General features: G+C 44.6%; 1 protein-coding gene across 1 annotated transcript in view; it reads right to left on the bottom strand.

Moving 5' to 3' along the window:
* LOC134352127 (arf-GAP with dual PH domain-containing protein 1-like) overlaps positions 1 to 20,642 on the bottom strand; it is a 210,242-nt gene that overhangs the window by 77,748 nt on the left and 111,852 nt on the right. The window contains exon 4 of the mRNA XM_063059348.1: positions 7,479 to 7,561. Within this exon, the coding sequence (XP_062915418.1) occupies positions 7,479 to 7,561 (83 nt within the window). The remainder of the gene's footprint in view (positions 1 to 7,478; positions 7,562 to 20,642) is intronic.

Here is a 20,642-nt window from a genome sequence, read left to right as displayed (position 1 = left end):
TTCCCTTATTCAAGGAAGGGAGTAGAGATAGTCCAGGAAATTATAGACTAGTGAGTCTTACTTCAGTGGTTGGTAAGTTGATGGAAAAGATCCTGAGAAGCAGGATTTATGAACATTTGGAGAGGCATATAGGTGGTGCCTTACAAGCCTGATTGAATTTTTTGAGGATGTGATTAAACATATTGATGAAGGTACAGCAGTAGATGTAGTGTATACAGATTTCAGCAAGGCATTTGATAAGGTACCCAATGCAAGGCTTATTGTACAGTAAGGAAGCATATGATCCATCAGGACCTTGCTTTGCGGATCCAGAATTAGCTTACTCACAGAAGGCAAAGAGTGGTTGTAGACGGGTCATATTCTGCATGGAGGTCGGTGACCAGTGGTGTGCCTCAGGGATCTGTTCTGGGACCCCTTCTCTTCATGATTTTTATAAATGACCTGGATGAGGAAGTGGAGGGATCGGTTAGCAAATTTGCTGATGACACAAAGGTTGGGGGTGTTGTGGATAGTATGGAGGTCTGTCAGAGGTTACAGCAGGACATTGATAGGATGCAAAACTGGGCTGAGAAGTGGCAGATGGAGTTCAACCCAGATAAGTGTGAGTTAGTTCATTTTGGTAGGTCAAATATGATGGCAGAATATAGTATTAATGGTAAGACTCTTGGCAGTGTGGAGGATCAGAGGGTTCTTGGGGTCCGAATCCATAGGACACTCAAAGCAGCTGCGCAGGTTGACTCTGTGGTTAAGATGGCACACAGTGCATTGGCCTTCATCAACTGTGGGATTGAGTTTAAGAACCGAGAGGTAATGTTGCAGCTTTACAGGACACTGGTCAGACCCCACTTGGAGTACTGTGCTCAGTTCTCGTCACCTCACTACAGGAAGGATGTGGAAACCATAGAAAGGGTGCAGAGGAGATTTACAGGGATGTTGCCTGGATTGGGGAGCATGCCTTATGAGAACAGGTTGAGTGAACTCGGCTTTTTCTCCTTGGAGCAGCAGAGGATGAGAGGTGACCTGATAGAGGTGTATAAGATGATGAGAGGCATTGATCGTGTGGATAGTCAGAGGCTTTTTCCCAGGGCTGAAATGGCTAACAGGAGAGGGCACAGTCTTACGGTTCTTGGAAGTAGGTACAGAGGAGATGTCAGAGGTAAGTTTTTTTAGGCAGAGAGTGGTGAGTGCATGGAATGGGCTGCCGACAACGGTGGAGGAGGTGGATACGATAGGGTCTTTTAAGAGACTCCTGGATAGGTTCATGGAGCATAGAAAAATAGAGGGCTATGGATAACTCTTAGTAATTTCTAAGTAAGTACATATTTGGCACAGCTTTGTGGGCGGAAGGGCCAGTATCGTGCTGTAGGTTTTCTACGTTTCTATAAATGTTCTATAGCTTCCCATGTCATATTACTCTACGCACATTTACTCAAATTCTTTCATTTCATAAAGTAACCATCCTAACACTAGCCATAATTAAAATAATTCAAAGTTCAAAAGATGAAAGTTGATTTTTTATCAAAGTACGTAAATGTTACCAAATACTACCCTCAGTGTCATTTTCTTGTGGGCATTCACAGTAGAACATAGAAGTACAATAGAATCAATGAAAAGCTGCACATAAGCACCTACAAATGGTGCAAATACAAAAAGAACAAGTAATAATAAATAACTAGATGAGTAGATGGCACCGCACTTGGTGCAGTATCGGAGAGACAGAACTGAGGACCCTGTGGTATGTCGAATGCCAGGTGAACAATATAGTCTTTGCAATACTGCAAGTCTGTGTCTTTACCATTGCTTTTGCTGCACGCTTCAGTGCTTGATGACGGGTGCTGATGCTTTTTTTTGGAGGTGGGGGAGGGGGGATCGTGCTTGTTGCCACTTATGCATAGGAGGGAGGAGCTTGGGGGGGGGACTTTGGGGTTCTAACATTTAATCGGAGGGAGGAGAAGATGGCGGCGCAATGCAGCGCGTGCGGCCTCTCCGGTGAAATGATATCGTTTTTGTTAAATAGGAGCCGTGCACAATTCTGATTTGATGGAGACGGACGTGAGAAACACGGAGGAACATCTGGAGAAACTTCTGAAATGCCCGGTTTTCGCTGCTGCTGCTACTGTGCGATCGAGAATCTCCAGAGGGAAGGCCCCAAATCCTCGGCTTTGCCTGTTGCTGGCGGCCGGGGCGGGGGTCGAAGTGTTCGGCAGAGATGGTGCTCAGTGTCGGAGGGCTGGTCGGAGGCTTGAAGTTTTCGGACGGACTCAGAGTCGGACTGTGGTCAGCTGCTTCCAGGATGCTGCATCGGCAAGTTTGCGGCGCTGGAAGCTCATGGCAGGGAGAGTTTTCTTCCTTCTACCGTCTGCATGAGATGTTGGGACTTTCGAGAGACTTTGAGACTTTTTTTACCGTGCCCATGGTCTGTTCTTCTATCAAATTACGGTATTGCTTGCACTGTTGTAACCATATGTTATAATTAATGTGGTTTTTGTCAGTTTTTCACTCTTGGTCTGTCTTGTGTTTCTGTGATATCACATTGGAGGAACATTGTATCATTTCTTAATGGATGCATTACTAAATGACAATAAAAGAGGACTACGTGTCCTCAATCTAACTGTCGTTCATTCTTTGAGGCACTCCTCTGTTTTCGTGGATGGCTGCAAAGAAAAAGCATTTCAGGATGTATATTGTACACATTTCTCTGACACTAAATGTACCTTTGCACCCTTTGAACTACACCTGGGGCGCAACAGACCTACCAACTGGAGGAAACCCACACGGTCACAGGGAGAGCTTACCAACTTTGTACAGGCAGCGGTGGGAACTGAACTCTGGTCACCTGTACTATAAACTGCTGCGCTTACCACTACACTACCCGAAATACAATCTTGAAAAATGTATGGGAGAATTTGCACAAAGTCAGAATACTGTAAGTCAGGTCTCACGTAACCTTGGGAGCCTCTGACCATATGATCATAAGCATGATCAATTCTCTCTCTAAAGAGCTTCTACCCGCAATAATATATGCTGGCCTGCCTTAATTAATTCCATTTTTCGGCATATGACTACCAGTTCTGACTCATATGTTTTTGAAGCTTTTTCCCCACCATGGAGTTGAAAATGACTGGTGTGTAACGGGTGACTTCACTCATACTCCCATTCTTTTGAACAAAGCAGTAACATCTGTTCCTCTCTGTCCTCTGACACCATTCCCTATTCCCAATGAGCATTGATCAGTGGCCACAATTTCCTCCCGCAATTTCCTCAGTCTTGGGAGGTATCCCATCCAGTCCCAGTGACTTCAAGTTCAGCCAACTTCTCCAATAGCTCCACACCACTGAATTTAAACCGGACCAGTGTCTCAACCACTTCCTCTTTCATATTACCCCAGTTAGTTAGATCCCACTTGGAGAACTGCGCTCAGTTCTGGACACCTCACTACAGGAAGGATGTGGAAACTGTAGAGAGAGAGCAGAGGAGATTTGCAAGAACGTTGCCTGGATTGGAGAGTGCGTCTTATGAGAATAGGTTGAGTGAACCTTGGCGCAACGGGAGGAGGAGAGGTGACCTGATAGAGGTGTATAAGATGATGAAAGACATTGATCACGTGGTTAGCCAGAGGCCTTTTCCCAGGGCTGAAATGGCTAACACGAGGGGCATAGTTTTAAGGTGCTTGGAAATAGGTACAAGGGGGATGTCAGAGGTAAGTTTTTCACACAGAGAGTGATGAGTGCATGCAATGCATTGTCAGCGATGGTGGTAGAGGCGGATACAATAGGGTTTTTTAAGATACTCTTAGATAGGTACATGGAGGGCTATGAGTTAGGGAAATTTTGGGCAGTTTCTAGAGTAGGTTACATGGTCGGCACAACCTTGTGGGCCAGAGGGCCTGTAATTTGCTGCAGATTTCTATGTTCTATGTTTATGTACCTTGGAAGGACAATTTTGTATATGACCATAGAGTCAAAGGAGCAGAATTAGGCCATTTGGCCCATTGAATCTGCTCGACCATTCCATCATGGCTGATTTATTATCCCTCTCAATCCCATTCTCCTGCCATTTCTCTGTAACCTTTGATGCCCTTACTAATCAAGAACCTGTCAACCTCTGCTTTAAATATACCCAATGGCTTGGCCTCCACAGCGGTCTGTTTCACTCAAACCTAACGAATATTGAAAGACCTAGGTAGAGTGGATATGCGGTGGATGTTTCCAATAGTGGGCAAGTCCAGAACAGCAAAGCACAGCCTCAATAGAATGACATCCTTTTAGGAAAGGGATGAGGAGGAATTTAATTAGCCTTCAGAAGCTTGTATAAGGATTAATTTGTCACACTTACATCGAGACATACAGTGAAATGTGTTGTTTTCATCATCGCTTGCGATGCGCTGAGGGCAGCCTGCAAGAGTCCCCGCGCTTCCAGCGGCAACATAGCATGCCCACAACTTACTAACCCATGCCCGTATGTCTTTGGAATGTGGGAGGAAACGCACACTGTCAGGGGGAGAACATAGTGAGCGGGAATTGAACCCCACTCAGTGACCGCCGGGGCTGTAAAGCGACTGCACTAACCGCCATGCTGCCCCACTCTGGCTTATTCAATGTTTCCTCATCACTAATATGTTCCTTCATATGAGCCCTCTTGTGCAAGTTTCTGCAGATCAAAGTTTCAATAGAGCTTGCAGATTAATATTAGCAAAGGAATTTTCAACAGCCAAACGAAAATCCTCTGTCCTAATTTACAATTTATTACCCAGCTACTTTTGAAGAAATTTCCTCAAATGCAAATTAATCTCAAAAGATAAACCAGTTAATCATTCTGCACCTTGTCAAACTTCTAAAGGATGCCAGTGATAATTCCACAAGATCTAGCACTTAACACAACAGCTGTGAACTATATATTGCACATGATCTCACAGTAATTAAAAAATTAACCAGTTATTATGAAGGCACTTCATTTGGTATACCTGCTCGTTAACACAAATGTCTAATCAACCAGTCATGTGACGACAACACAATTCATAAAAGCATACAGACATGGTCAAGAGGTTCAGTTGCTGTTTGGACCAAACATCAGAATGGGGAAGAAATGTGTTCTAAGTGACTTTGACTGTGGAATGATTGTTGGTGGCAGACAAGGTGTTTTGAGTATCTCAGAAACTGCTGATCTCCTGGGATTTTCCACATACAACAGTCTCCAGAGTTTACGGAGAATGGTGCAAAAAACAAAACGAGAAAAAAACATCCAGTGAGTGGCAGTTCTGTGGGTGAGAACACTTTGTTAACGAGAGAGGTCAGAGGAGAATGGTCAGACTGGTTCAAGCTGACAGGAAGGTGACAGTAACTGAAATAACCACATGTTACAACAGTGGTAGGCGGAAAAGCATCTCTGAATGCACAACACATCAAAACTCGAAGCTGATGGGCTCCAGCAGCCTCAGGACCCTCACCACCAGGTTCAGGAACAATTACTACCCCTCACAACACGCTGGAGGAACTCAGCAGGTCGGGCAGCATCAGTGGAAACGATGAGTTGGCGTTTTGGGCCGGATCCCTTCGTCAGGACTGGAGAAAGAAGGTGGGGGAGGGTTGGAAGAAGGCTGGTAGGTTCAGTTGAAAAACCAGTAATCTGAAAGAATTTGTAATTACTACCCCTCAACCGTCAGGCTCAAAAACCAAAGGGGATAACCTCACTCAACTTCATTTGCCCCGTCATTGAAATGTTTCCACCACCTGAGGATTCACGTTCAAGATCTCTTCAGTTCATGTTCGCAATATTTATTGCTTATTTACTTATTATTATTTTTTTCTTTTTGTGTTTGCACAGTTGCCCAAGTTAGTGCAGTCTGTCATTGATTCTGTTAAGGTTATTATTCTATCATGGATTTATTGAGTATGCCCATAAGAAAATAAATCTCAGGGTTGTTTATGTTGACATATAAGCACTTGATAATAAAATTACCTTGAACTTTGAACATATGCTCACTCAGTGGCCACTTCATAAGTACTGAGTATGATCGAACAGTAATATAAAAATTGCTTGGTTGTTAAGTCTAGGACCAAAACCGCATGATCCATAGAGAACTGCTCTAATCCCACTTTACCAGCTGTTCTGTTCATTCAGTTACATAAATGAATGTAACAATAATAGTGACCATGAAGCTATCAGATCATAAAGAAAAACATCTGCTTCCCAGAACTCCTTAGAGGATGCAAATCTGCCCCTCACTCCTCTGCAGACCCACAGCAAAGAGATTAACTCCTGATTACACTCACACCCTTCTCAGTTCAAGGGATCTGCAGTAACTTGTGGCCGTGACTGCCAATGAGAGATGACGCAGCAGCCATTCTCTACAGCCCAGTCAATGGAGGAGACAGCAAATGCAAAGCCGCGGATGGGCTAGTAATCAGACAGGCTTTCACTGTAACACACAACCTGCTGGAGGAACTCAGTAGGTCGAGCAGCATCTGTTGAGGTAAAGGAACTGATGATTTTTCTGGTCTAAAACCAGTACTGAGACCAATATATCGAAGGGCTGGAGACATCAAAGGCAGATAGATTAGGGACTTTTAAGTGACATTTAGGTAGGCAGATGAATGTGCGGGAAATGGAGGGATACAGACATTGTGTAGGTGTAAGGGAACAGTTTTGTTTTATCATTGGATTTATTTGGTTCAGCACAACATTGTGGGCTGAAGGGCCTGTACCTGTACTGTTCCATGTTCTATGTTCTATCAACACTTTCCTTCCCCCCACCCCAACCCCACAGATGCTGCTGGCTCCACGGAGTCCATTCAACAGATTAGAGACACACAAGACAGCAGATGTGGGAATCTGAGCAACACATAAGGCAGTCAGATGAACTCAATGGGCCAGGCAGCGTCTGTAGAGGGGAACAGACATCTCGACATTTCGGACCAAGACCCTTCACTTCTGGTATGAGCTGGAAACAAACAGTGCCGGTCTGGGGTACAACAAAGCTGGACACATAGGGCAGGCTGAAAAGTCCAAACCAGGAACGTCGACTATCCATTTCCTCCCCATAGACGTTGGAGACCTTGGAAAGATTAGCTTTGGCTTGTCATGTGTGCATCGAAACATTGAGTGAAATGCATCACTTTCGTCAACGACCAACACAGTCTAAGGGTTGTGCTGGGGAATAGTCACAAGTGTTGGCACTCTTCCGGCGCCAACACAGCATGCCCACAGCTTACTAACCGTAACCTGTACGTCTTTGCAACGTGAGAGGGAACTGGAGCCTGCAGAGGGGAGAACGCACTGGCTCCTTACAGACAATGACAGGAACTGAACCCAGATCACTGGCGCTGCTAAAAGCTACACCACTATGCTGCCCACAAAGTGACTTGCTGAGCTCCTCCTGAGCTTTGCGTGTTTCTCCATCTCCAGATTCCAGCAGTCTCTTGCGTCTCCGGCCTTTTGTGCAACCCGTTTCTCTCAAGAGTGTCAAGAATCCTTCCTACCTGCAGAGTAAGGCTCTTGTTTATCAATGTAGATGAACTCCTTTCTCTCATATTTGGCGCGAATCCACTGTTCCCGAAGCACTCTGGAAGGGAGAAAACAGAGGGAAATTTAGAAAATCCCACAAGGAATGTTCAAGTTTTAATTTAAAGTCATCTGACTGTACAAATATATAACCAAATGAAACGTTTCCCCAGATCACTGTGCACCTACAAAACATATATCACAAAACAAAATATTACCATAAATAAGTTAATAAAATATAGGTGAAAGTGTATGTAGTGTGTAATAGAGTTAAACAGTAAACAACACACATCAAAGTTGCTGGTGAACGCAGCAGGCCAGGCAGCATCTTTAGGAAGAGGTACAGTTGACGTTTTGGGCCGAGACCCTTTGTCAGGATGAAGGGTCTCGGCCCGAAACGTCGACTGTACCTCTTCCTAGAGATGCTGCCTGGCCTGCTGCGTTCACCAGTAACTTTGATGTGTGTTGCTTGAATTTCCAGCATCTGCAGAATTCTTCGTGTTTATGTTTTTAAACAGTAAACACCTGGCTGTCCAAGTGATGAGATCTCGGTGGTGACAGGGTATTCTGGATTAGAGAGTATATCTTATGAGCGAGTTGGAACTTTTCTCTTTGGAGTGAAGGAGGATGAGGGGCGGCTTGACAGAGTGGTACAAGATGTTAAGAGGTTTAGATAGAGTGGACAGCCAATCACTTTTTCCTCTCAGGGTGGCAATGACCAATACCAGAGGTCATCTGTTTAAAGTAAGAGGAGATATGTTTACGGGATATGTTAGAGCAAGGTATTTTTTAATGCAAAATGTGGGAAGTACTTGGAATGCACTGTTGGTTTGGTGGTAGAGGCTGATGCAAACGGTACATTTAGGAGACTTTTAGATGGGCATTTGGATGTAAGCAGTATTCAGGGTTACGAACTGCATGGAACTGATCGTAGAGTTGGCTTCTATAGGTTTGCACAACATTGTGGGCTGAAGGGCCTGTAGTGTTCTGTGTTCTAAAATTTTTGCATTGATATTTAGAAGTAAGATTTCCTGTATAAAAGAAAATTTTAAAACGTAAACACTGTGACACAAATGCAATTGTCGACCCAGTCTCACCAGTGGCTGTATTACATGGCTTGCCACTGAAATTTTCTTGATGTACTTTGTAACTTTCATGTCAGAGGCAAGTTTTTTTTCCACACAGTGAGTGCTGGGTGTGTGAAGCACTCCGCTAGGGGTGGTGCTAGAGGCAGATACACTAGGGGCATTTAAGAAACAATTAAACAGGCAAATGATTGCCAGAGAAATGGAGGTCTAAGTAGGAGGGAAGGACTACTGAACATGATATATCAGAAGATCACAAGACAATAGGAGAAGAATTAGGCCATTTGGCCCATCGTGTCTTCTCAGCCATTCTGTCATGGCTGATTAATTATCCCTCTCAACCCCATTCTCCTGCCTACTTCTCGTAACCTTACTAATCAAGAATCTATCACCTTCTGCTTTAAATGTACCCAATGACTTGGCCTCCACAGCCATCTGCAGCAATGAATTCCATAGATTCACCACCCTCTGGCTAAAGAAATTCCTCCTCATCTCCATTTGAAATGGATGTCCCTCTATTCTGAGGCATTTCATCATATGTTTTGTGTCTATGTGACAAATAAAGTTAATCTTCAAATCTCTTTATTCAACATTATTGGCACTCAGTTAGTCAATGGCTTTCAAACCATGATGCTCTGTGTAAGTACTATTTTGGAACATCATCTTCCCCTCTGCCAACTGATTTCTGAACCAACAATGAACCCTCGAACACTACCTCACTATTTTTGCTTTCTTTTATTCACTACTGATTTATATTTTATATATATAGTTCTTTTTGTAATTTATGTCTTGTACTGTACTGCTGCCACAAAACAACAAATTTCACAAAGTATGTCCCTCCACCACCCCCACCCCACCTTCTCCCATCCTCATTCCCAGTGGGACACACGCGAGATTCTGTTCCCCCAGCCTTCCATTCCCCTCCGTCATTCACAGACCCACAGCAGGCAGTACACAAGACCCCTGTCCTCACAGGCAGCAGAATCTTTCAAACCAATCAATTGGGTTGCACAAATAATAGACTCAAAATCAGCATCTGGCGCTAAAGAGAATCAGTCTAGAGAAGAGGTTCCCAACCTTTTTATACCATGGACCAATGCCATTAAGTAAGGGGTCCACAGACCCCAGGTTGGGAACCCCTGGTCTGAAGAGTTGGTTATTTTAACTTCAAAATGCTTCCTTGGTTTGAAAAAGCGATATAAATATATTTCGGGGAGTCACGGTGGCGTAGCGGTTAGCACAACGCTATTACAGCTCAGGGCGTTGGAGTTCAGAGTTCAATTCCGGCGCTGTCTGTAAGGAGTTTGCACGTTCTCCCAGTGATCGTGTGTGTTTCCTCTGGGTGCTACGGTTTCCTCCCAGGTCCCAAAAATGTATGGGCTAGTAGGTTAATTGGTCATTTTAAATTGCCCTCAATTAGGCTCAAATAGGTGGATCGCCAGGTGGTGCTGCTCAGTTGGCTGAAAGGGTCCGTTCCGTGTCGTATCTCTAAATAAAGTCAATAAATAAAGTAAAATAAAGAGTAAACCTGATTCTGTTTACTTTCAGCGCGAGTGAATTTATGTCACTTGCACTGGGTAGTCTAGAAACCAGACTGCATAGTGCCTGGAACTGGATCAGACATCTCCTGCACGACATGTAACACTATTCTCCTGCATTATTCATAAGGAAGCCAAACCACTCAGTAGATGATGCTAATTACCAAGGGAACAAGCCCATCAAATCCATTCCCCCTCTCCTCATTTCCCTGCAGTCATCACACTTACTCTCTGATGGCGGAGGGAAGAAGCTGCTCCTAAAATGCTTCAATCTCCTGTTCCCCTTCCTGGTTGTTTGTCAGTCTTTGTTTATGTATAATTTTTTTCATGAAATCTACTACATTTCATTACTTTCCCGTAAATGCCTGCAAATGAATCTCAATCTTATATATCAAACCACATACAAGAGAAAATCTGCAGATGCTGGAAATCCGAACAACACACACAAAACACTGGAGGAACTCAGCAGGCCAGGCAGAATCAATGGAAAAAAGTACAGGCAAAGTTTCAGGCCAAAACCCTTTGCAGGACTGGAGAAAAAATGCTGAGGAGTAGATTTAAAAGGTGGGGGAGGGGAGAGAGAACCACCAGGTGAAAGGTGAAACTTCATCTCACCAATCCACTTCCCAGCTCACCCCATCTCATCAATCAACTTCCCAGTTCACCCCATCTCACCAATCCACTTCCCAGCTCACCCCATCTCATCAACTTCCCAGTTCATCCCATCTCACCAATCCACTTCCCAGCTCACCCATCTCATCAATCAACTTCCCAGCTCACCCCATCTTACCAATCCACTTCCCAGCTCACCCCATCTCATCAACTTCCCAGTTCATCCCATCTCATCAACGTCCCAGCTCACCCATCTCACCAATCCACTTCCCAGCTCACCCATCTCATCATTCAACTTCCCAGCTCACCCCATCTCACCAATCCACTTCCCAGCTCACCCCATCTCATCAACTTCCCAGTTCATCCCATCTCATCAACTTCCCAGCTCACCCATCTCACCAATCCACTTCCCAGCTCACTCATCTCACCAATCCACTTCCCAGCTCATACCATCTCATCAATCAACTTCTCAGTTCACCCCATCTCATCAATTACCTTCCCAGCTCACCCCATCTCATCAATCAACTTCCCAGATCATCCCATCTCACCAATCAACTTCCCAGCTCACCCATCTCACCAATCAATTTCCCAGTTCCCCTCATCTCATCATTTAACTTCCCAGCTCACCCCATCCATCAACTTCCCAGCTCACCCATCTCACCAATCCACTTCCAAGCTCACCCATCTCACCAATCCACTACCCAGCTCACCCATCTCATCAATCAACTTCCCAGCTCACCCCATCTCATCATTTAACTTCCCAGCTCACCCCATCCATCAACTTCCCAGCTCACCTATCTCACCAATCCACTTCCAAGCTCACCCATCTCACCAATCCACTACCCAGCTCATCCATCTCATCAACTTCCCAGCTCACCCCATCTCATCATTTAACTTCCCAGCTCACCCCATCTCATCAACTTCCCAGTTCATCCCATCGCATCAATCAACTTCGCAGTTCACCTCATCTCACCAATCCACTTCCCAGCTCACCCATCTCATCATTCAACTTCCCAGCTCACCCCATCTCACCAATCCACTTCCCAGCTCACCCCATCTCATCAACTTCCCAGTTCATCCCATCTCATCAACTTCCCAGCTCACCCATCTCACCAATCCACTTCCCAGCTCACTCATCTCACCAATCCACTTCCCAGCTCATACCATCTCATCAATCAACTTCTCAGTTCACCCCATCTCATCAATTACCTTCCCAGCTCACCCCATCTCATCAATCAACTTCCCAGATCACCCCATCTCACCAATCAACTTCCCAGCTCACCCATCTCACCAATCAATTTCCCAGTTCCCCTCATCTCATCATTTAACTTCCCAGCTCACCCCATCCATCAACTTCCCAGCTCACCCATCTCACCAATCCACTTCCAAGCTCACCCATCTCACCAATCCACTACCCAGCTCACCCATCTCATCAATCAACTTCCCAGCTCACCCCATCTCATCATTTAACTTCCCAGCTCACCCCATCCATCAACTTCCCAGCTCACCTATCTCACCAATCCACTTCCAAGCTCACCCATCTCACCAATCCACTACCCAGCTCACCCATCTCATCAACTTCCCAGCTCACCCCATCTCATCATTTAACTTCCCAGCTCACCCCATCTCATCAACTTCCCAGTTCATCCCATCGCATCAATCAACTTCGCAGTTCACCTCATCTCACCAATCCACTTCCCAGCTCACCCCATCTCATCAACTTCCCAGTTCATCCCATCTCATCAACTTCCCAGCTCACCCATCTCACCAATCCACTTCCCAGCTCACCCATCTCACCAATCCACTTCCCAGCTCACCCCATCTCACCAATCCACTTCCCAGCTCACCCCATCTCATCAACTTCCCAGTTCATCCCATCTCATCAACTTCCCAGCTCACCCATCTCACCAATCAACTTCCCAGCTCACCCATCTCACCAATCCACTTCCCAGCTCACACCATCTCATCAATCAACTTCCCAGTTCACCCCATCTCATCAATTACCTTCCCAGCTCACCCCATCTCATCAATCAACTTCCCAGATCACCCCATCTCACCAATCAACTTCCCAGCTCACCCATCTCATCAATCAACTTCCCAGCTCACCCCATCTCATCATTTAACTTCCCAGCTCACCCCATCCATCAACTTCCCAGCTCACCCATCTCACCAATCCACTTCCAAGCTCACCCATCTCACCAATCCACTACCCAGCTCACCCTATCTCATCATTTAACTTCCCAGCTCACCCCATCTCATCATTTAACTTCTCAGCTCACCCCATCTCATCAACTTCCCAGTTCACCTCATCTCATCAATCAACTTCCCAGCTCACCTCAATTAACTTCCCAGCTCACCTCAATTAACTTCCCAGCTCATTTCATCTCAATCAACTTCCCAGCTCACCCCATCTCATCAACTTTCCAGTTCATCCCATCTCACCAATCCACTTCCCAGCTCACCCCATCTCATCAACTTCCCAGTTCATCCCATCTCACCAATCCACTTCCCAGCTCACACCATCTCATCAATCAACTTCCCAGTTCACCCCATCTCATCAATTACCTTCCCAGCTCACCCCATCTCATCAATCAACTTCCCAGATCACCCCATCTCACCAATCAACTTCCCAGCTCACCCATCTCATCAATCAACTTCCCAGCTCACCCCATCTCATCATTTAACTTCCCAGCTCACCCCATCCATCAACTTCCCAGCTCACCCATCTCACCAATCCACTTCCAAGCTCACCCATCTCACCAATCCACTACCCAGCTCACCCTATCTCATCATTTAACTTCCCAGCTCACCCCATCCATCAATCAACTTCCCAGTTCACCTCATCTCACCAATCAATTTCCCAGCTCACCCCATCTCATCAATCAACTTCCCAGCTCACCCCATCTCATCAATCAACTTCCCAGCTCACCCCATCTCATCCCATCTCATCAATCAACTTCCCAGTTCACCTCATCTCATCAATTACCTTCCCAGCTCACCCATCTCATCAATCAACTTCCCAGTTCACCTCACCTCATCAATTACCTTCCCAGCTCACCCCATCTCACCAATCAACTTCCCAGCTCTTCACTTCATCCCTCCCCTCCAGGGTTCACCTATCACCTTGTGTTTCCCTCTCACCACCCCCCATCTTTTAAATTAACCCCTCAGTTTTTTTTTCTCCAGTCCTGCTGAACGGTTTCAGCCCGAAATGTCGACTGTACTTTTTTCCATAGATGCTGCCTGGCCTGCTGAGCTCCTCCAGCATTTTGAGTGTGTTGTTCAATCTTGTATATGGTGGCATATGCATACTTTGATGATAAATTTGTTTTGATTTGCCTTTGATTGATGGTAGCAATGAGAGGTGGGCCTCCTTCTCTCCCTCTCTCTGGACATAGGCAAACCTACTGTCCATTTTCAGGTTTCCCCATTTTTATATCTAATTTCTGCATAAATGTTTTTGCAGGTGACAGAGTGAAGAGCTGGAAGCACTGGGATCCGTGAGGGGTTAACTAAGATGCTTCAAACCTTTTACTGAAAAGGAGTTCAAAATCAGATTTAATTTCACCGGCACATGTCGTGAAATTTGTTAACATTGTGGCAGCAGTACAATGCAAGACATGATAATATAGAGGAAAAAAATTCAATGTCAATTACAGTAAGTATATATATGTATGTTAAATAGTTAAATTAAAAATAGTGCAAAACAGAAATGATATAAAAAGCAGTGTGGCAGTGTTCACGGGTTCAATGTTCATTTCGGAATCAGATGACAGAGGGGAAGAAGCTGTCCCTGAATCATCGAGTGTGTGCCTCGAGGATTCAGCTCTTTCTGAATCACTAAGTGTGTGCATTAGGAGTCTCTCTTCAAACTCCTAATGAAACATGGCTGCTGTCTTGCCTTCTTTATAGCTGCATCGATATGCTGGGAGCAAGAACCAGTATAAAAGCCACTACAGAAAAAAGGACTTCTAGCAAATGGACACCTGCATCACCCAACTGCATGGAAGTGCCTATCAAAAAGCACAGGAGCCTGAAGACACGCTCAGCATTTTAGTAACAGCTTCTTCCCCCCAGTCACCACGTTTCCGAATGGCCGATGAGCGCATCAACACTATCTCACTATTCTCTTCTGTACAATTGATCTATTTTTATTTTAACTTATAGTAAATAAATTTTATGAAATACTGTATGTCAGTGATAATAAACCTTATTCTGACTTTGAGAAACTCCTATAGATCTGTGGTGGAGATTGTATTGATTGGCTGCATCTCAGCTCGGTATGGAAACACCAATGCCTTTCAACAGAAAATCCGACAAAAAAACTAGTCGATTTAGCCCAGTCCATCATAGGGAAAGTCCTCCCAACCATTGAACACATACGTGTGAAATGCTGTCGTAGGAAAGCAGCATCCATCATCAGAGATGCCCACCACCCAGGCCATGCTCTCTTCTCACTGCTGCCATCAGGTAGAAGGTACAAGAGCCCCAGGACTTTCACCGCCAGGTTCAAGAGCAGCTCCCCTCAGGAGCAGGATCTTGAATAAAAAACAATGATCTCACTTTAAGAACACTTTATCTCATGTTCTCATTATTTATTGCTATTTATTTATATTTGCAATTGCACAGTTTGTTGTCTTCTGCACTCTGGTTGATCTTTCATTGATCACTTTATAGTTACTGTTCTATAGATTTGCTGAGTATGCCCACAGGAAAATGAATCTCAGGGTTGTATGTAGTGACATATATGAACATTATTAATAAAATCTACTTTGAAACTTCTCTCACTAGAGGGCTCATTCAAATATGGCTTGTTCATCATTTCCTGTTGTCTAGGGATTTACTCTGTTCCAAACCCTCTCTGCATTTCTTTCTTCCGTTAAGATATTTACTAAAATTCTTGCAGACAAACGTTGGGTCATTTTCCCTGACATTTCCATAAGTGGATCAGTATCAAATTTAGCTTGGCGACATTCCCAGGAACTGTCTTCGGATATCTTACTATCAAAAGCAAAAGGGTGCTTAAGACTTTTGTACAGTACTGTAGTAATTTTACGTATTGCAATGTACTGCTGCCACAAAAAAACAACTTTCATGACTTATGATGATAAAACCTGGTTCTGATATGGGTCTCCATTGTGGACTGAGAGTGGGAAGGGAGCAGGGAGAGGGGAAACAACAGGAATTCTGCAGATGCTGGAAATTCAAGCAACACACATCAAATTTGCTGGTGAACGCAGCAGGCCAGGCAGCATCTCTAGGAAGAGGTACAGTCGACATTTCGGGCCGAGGCCCTATCATGGTTGGGAAAAGGGGAAGGGAGATGGGAAGGAGAGGGGAGCACCAGAGAGACATTCTGTAATGATCAATAAATCAATTGTTTGGCATCAAATGACCTTGCCTGGTGTCTCAGAGCTGGGTGTGCCTGCTCCCACACCACTCCTGTCCCTGGCACTCCTTCTCTGTCACCTGTCCCACATCCTTCCTGCAGCACTCCACCCCTCACCTGTCACCTGTCCCAACATCCTTTGCTCCCACCAGATTTAAAATCTCACTCTCTGCCCCACATTGAAAATACAGTACTGTGCAAAACTCTTGGTCACCCTAGCAATATATACACAGTTTAAATGTGCCTAAGACTTTGCAAGAGTACTGTATTTCTGAAGAGAACAGATTTCAGTGTTAAGTTTGTATAGTAAACAGTCATGCCCAGCGAAGCTAAGCCGGTTGAAAGCGCCATACACAATACGTTGAGTCACTGTTGGTCAAAAACATCAGCTTCGCATTAATACTATGAAATCATGACCGGTCCCTGAGAACAACGGGCAATAAACAATCCTGCACCATTTCCTCTTTCAACAGTCCTGCCAGGGTCTTGCAGCAGTTGTGTATGCTGTAGAAATCCAACCCCCGTGCTAATCATACACAGATGGTGTATCACAGAGCACCCATGTCTGGCCCCATTCAATTTAACAGGCCTTGCTCGACAATTCCTGTCAGGAAATGCTTTAACACAAGATAAAGCATTTCATATGGATGACTACACGTTTCAAATAATTAAATAAACATGCTACAACTGAAATACATCTTGGCCTCCACACACAAGCTCTCCACACAGTTAACAAAGTGATTTTTAACGGCATGCACTGGTTTCTCTGCCCATGTCCAAAGAAGATCTCACATCAGTACGGTGCGCGAGAACATCCCAAGGCCTCATGCACACAGTGAAATGGTTTTTGAAATTTAGCCACAGATGTACTGAAGGAACGAGAGCAGCTAAATTGTGCACAGCAACATCCCGGAAAAAGCAGACTAGATAATGAGCCCTTTTTCTGAAGGAACGCTTGTCAAGGGGGTAGGTTACCCTTTCATTGGCCAGGTTACCAGGGAGACCGGCCTTCAACTTCCTCAAAGTAATGCCTTGGGTTCTCAAGCATCCAACTGGGTGAGCAAACAGGGTATTGGGTTTGAATTGAATTGACTTTATTAGTTACGTCCTTCACATATAGGAGGAGTAAAAATCTTTACGTTACGTCTCCAACTAAATGTGCAATTTATAGTAATTTGTAATAAATAGTATTACAACAGGACAGTCAATAACATAGAAATACAATTCTATCAGTGTGAATTAATCAGTCTGATGGCCTGGTGGAAGAAGCTGTCCTGGAGTCTGTTGGCCGTGGCTTTTATGCTGTGGTACCCTTTCCCAGATGGTAGCAGCTGGAACAGTTTGAGTTTGGGGTGACTCGGGTCCCCAATGATCCTTCGGGCCCTTGCTACACACCTGTCTCTGTAAATATCCTGAAAAGTGGGAAGTTCACATCGACAGATGCGCTGGGCTGTCCGCACCACTCTCTGCAGAGTCCTGCGATTGAGGGAAGTACAGTTCCCATACCAGAGAGTGATACAGCCAGTCAGGATGCTCTCAATTGTGCCCCTGTAGAAAGTTCTTAGGATTTGGGGGCCTGCTCCAAACTTCTTCAACCGTCTGAGGTAAAAGAGGCACAGTTGAGCCTTTTTCACCACACAGCCGGTATGTACTGACTATCTCACTGGGTCCATCCAAATTGTCATTGTATCTCTTTGACAAGTTATTGTCTATCTATTGGTGGGGAGGCTTGGGCCTGTGAAGCCCTCGATGGTGGGAAATTTTGAAGTCTCAGTATCACCATCAGGGAGGAGGTACAGGAGCCTGAAAGCAAACACGCAATGCTTGAGGGACAGCTTCTTCCTCTCTGCCAGCGGACTTCTGAACAGTCCACAAACCCGCGAACACTACCCCACTATTCCTCAGCTGCATGATTTATTTTTTTTCTTGAATCTTGCAGTAAACTTTTATAATTTGCAGTGTGCTGCTGCCGCAAAACAACGAATTTTCATGATACACACTCTGTCTGTGATCATAAACCTGATCCGGAAGCCTCTCTCTCTCTCATTAGAGGGCTCATTCAAACCTGGCCTGTGGCACAACCCTGACTGAAAGTGCTTTACCCTTGGAGGCCATGCATACTTCTCGAGCCTTATTCCACCCCGAACCCTCTCTGCATCACTCTCCTCCTTCAGGATGTTTTCCAAAACACTGGTCTTTCAGCCAAGCTCTCCATCACTTTCCCAGACATCAGTAACAAATTTAGTTTGGCAACGTTTCCGAGAACTGTCCTCGGGTATTTTCCCATAGTAGAGCCTCTTGTGATTTGCAATTAGAGTCATAGAAAAGTAACAGATCCTGCAGCCCATCTAGTCCATACCAGAAGTGCCCTCCACAGCTCTACCATCCATGTATCTATCCAAATTCCTTTTGAACTTTAAAATTAAGCTTGTATGCATCACTTGTGCTGCCAGCTTGTTCCACACTCTCACTACCAACTGGGTGGAGAAATTTCCCCTCATATTCCCCTTAAAATTTTCACCTTTCACCCTTAAACCATGACCACTGGTTGTAGTCCCACCCAAACTCCGTGGAAAAAGGCCTACTTGCATTTACCATATTTATACCACCCATAATGTTGTATACCTCTATCAAATCTCCTCCCAAATGTCTATATTCCAGGGAATAATGTCCTAATGTACTTAATTATTCCTTACAACTCAAGTTCTCCAGGCCTGGCAACATCCTTGTAAATTCTCTCTGAATTCTTTCAGCCTTATTTACATCTTTCCCATAGGTAGGTGACCAAAACTGCACACAATACCCCAAGTTAAGCATTACTGATGTCTTATACAACCTCAACAAAATGTCCCATCTTCTGTACTCAATACTTTGATTTATGAAAGCCAACATGCCAGAAGTTTTCTTTACGATCCTATCTACCCTTGGTGCCACATTCAATGAATTATGGGCCTGTATTCCCAGGTCCTTTTGTTCTATCGCACAGCTCAGTGCCCTGCTGTTCACCGTGCAAGACCCATCCTGGTTGGCTCTGATAAAATGCAACACCTTGTACTTGTCTGCATTAAAGTCCATCTGCCATTTGTCAGCCCATTTTTCCAGCTGGTCCAAATCCCACTGCAAACCATCTACTACCACTCTCTGGCTTCTCCCACAAAGACAATGTCTAATCCAATTTACTACCTCATCTTGAATGCCAAGTGACTGAGCCTTCCTGACCAGCCTCCCATGCAGGACCTTGTAAAATGCCTTGCTGAAGTCCATGTAGAAAATATCCACTGCCTTGCCATCATCCACTTTCTTGGTAACTTCCTTAAACAACGCTGTAAGATTGATTAGACATGACCTATCATGCATGAAGCAATGATGACTATCCTTAATCAGTCCATATCTATCCAAATACTTATTATCCATTCCCATAGAACGCCTTTCAATAATTCTCCCACTACTGATGACAGGCTCACCAGCCTATAACTTCCTGGTTTATTTTTAGATGCTGTCCAAGTTGCATGCCATCTTGGACAATGTCTCCCATCCACTACATAATGTACTGGTTGGGCACAGGAGTACATTCAACCAGAGACTCATTCCACCGAGATGCAGCACAGAGCATCATAGGAAGTCATTCCTGCCTGTGGCCATCAAACTTTACAACTCCTCCCTTGGAGGGTCAGACACCCTGAGCCAATAGGCTGGTCCTGAACTTATTTCCTGGCATAATTTACATATTACTATTTAATTATTTATGGTTTTATGACTATTTAATTATTTATGGTGCAACTGTAACAAAAAACAATTTCCCTCGGGATCAATAAAGTATGATTACTACTACTACTTTCTTAAACAGTGGAACAACATTGGCTAACCTCTAACACTCTGGCACTTCATCTGTCACTAAGGGTGATTTAAATATCTCTGCTAAGGCCCTGGCAATTTCTGCACTAGTCTCCTGCAAGACCCGAGGGAACACCTTGTCAGGCCCTGGGCATTTATCCACCCTAATTTGCCTCAGAACTGTGAACACCTCCTCCTCTGTAACCTGCACAGGGTCCATGAAGTTGATGCCACTTTGCCTCACTACCATAGACTCTGTGTCCACCTACAGCTGCAAAAAAAAATTAAGATCTCCCCTATCTCTTTTGGCTCCATACATGGATTACCATTCTGATTTTCCAGAGGACTAATTTTGTCTCTTGCAATCCTTTTGCTCTTAACATATCTGTAGAATCTCTTAGGCTTCTCCTTCACCTAATCTGTTAGTGCAACTTTACGCTTTTTTTTAGGCTTCCCGATATCTTCCTTTTGCATTTCTTATATTCTATAAACACCTTATTTGTCCCTACTTGCCCATACCTGCTAGGCACCCCTTTTTTTCTTAACCAGGGCCTCAATATCTCTTGAAAACCAAGGTTCTGCACACCTGTTATCTTTTCCTTTTATTCTGACAGGCACTTACAAGCTTTGCACTCTCAGAATTTCGGGTTTGAAGGCCTCCCACTTACCAAGTCCACCTTTACC

Source organism: Mobula hypostoma, chromosome 9, assembly GCF_963921235.1.
Source record: "Mobula hypostoma chromosome 9, sMobHyp1.1, whole genome shotgun sequence".
Classification (NCBI taxonomy): Eukaryota; Metazoa; Chordata; class Chondrichthyes; order Myliobatiformes; family Myliobatidae; genus Mobula; species Mobula hypostoma.
This window is presented reverse-complemented; position numbering and strand designations above follow the sequence as displayed.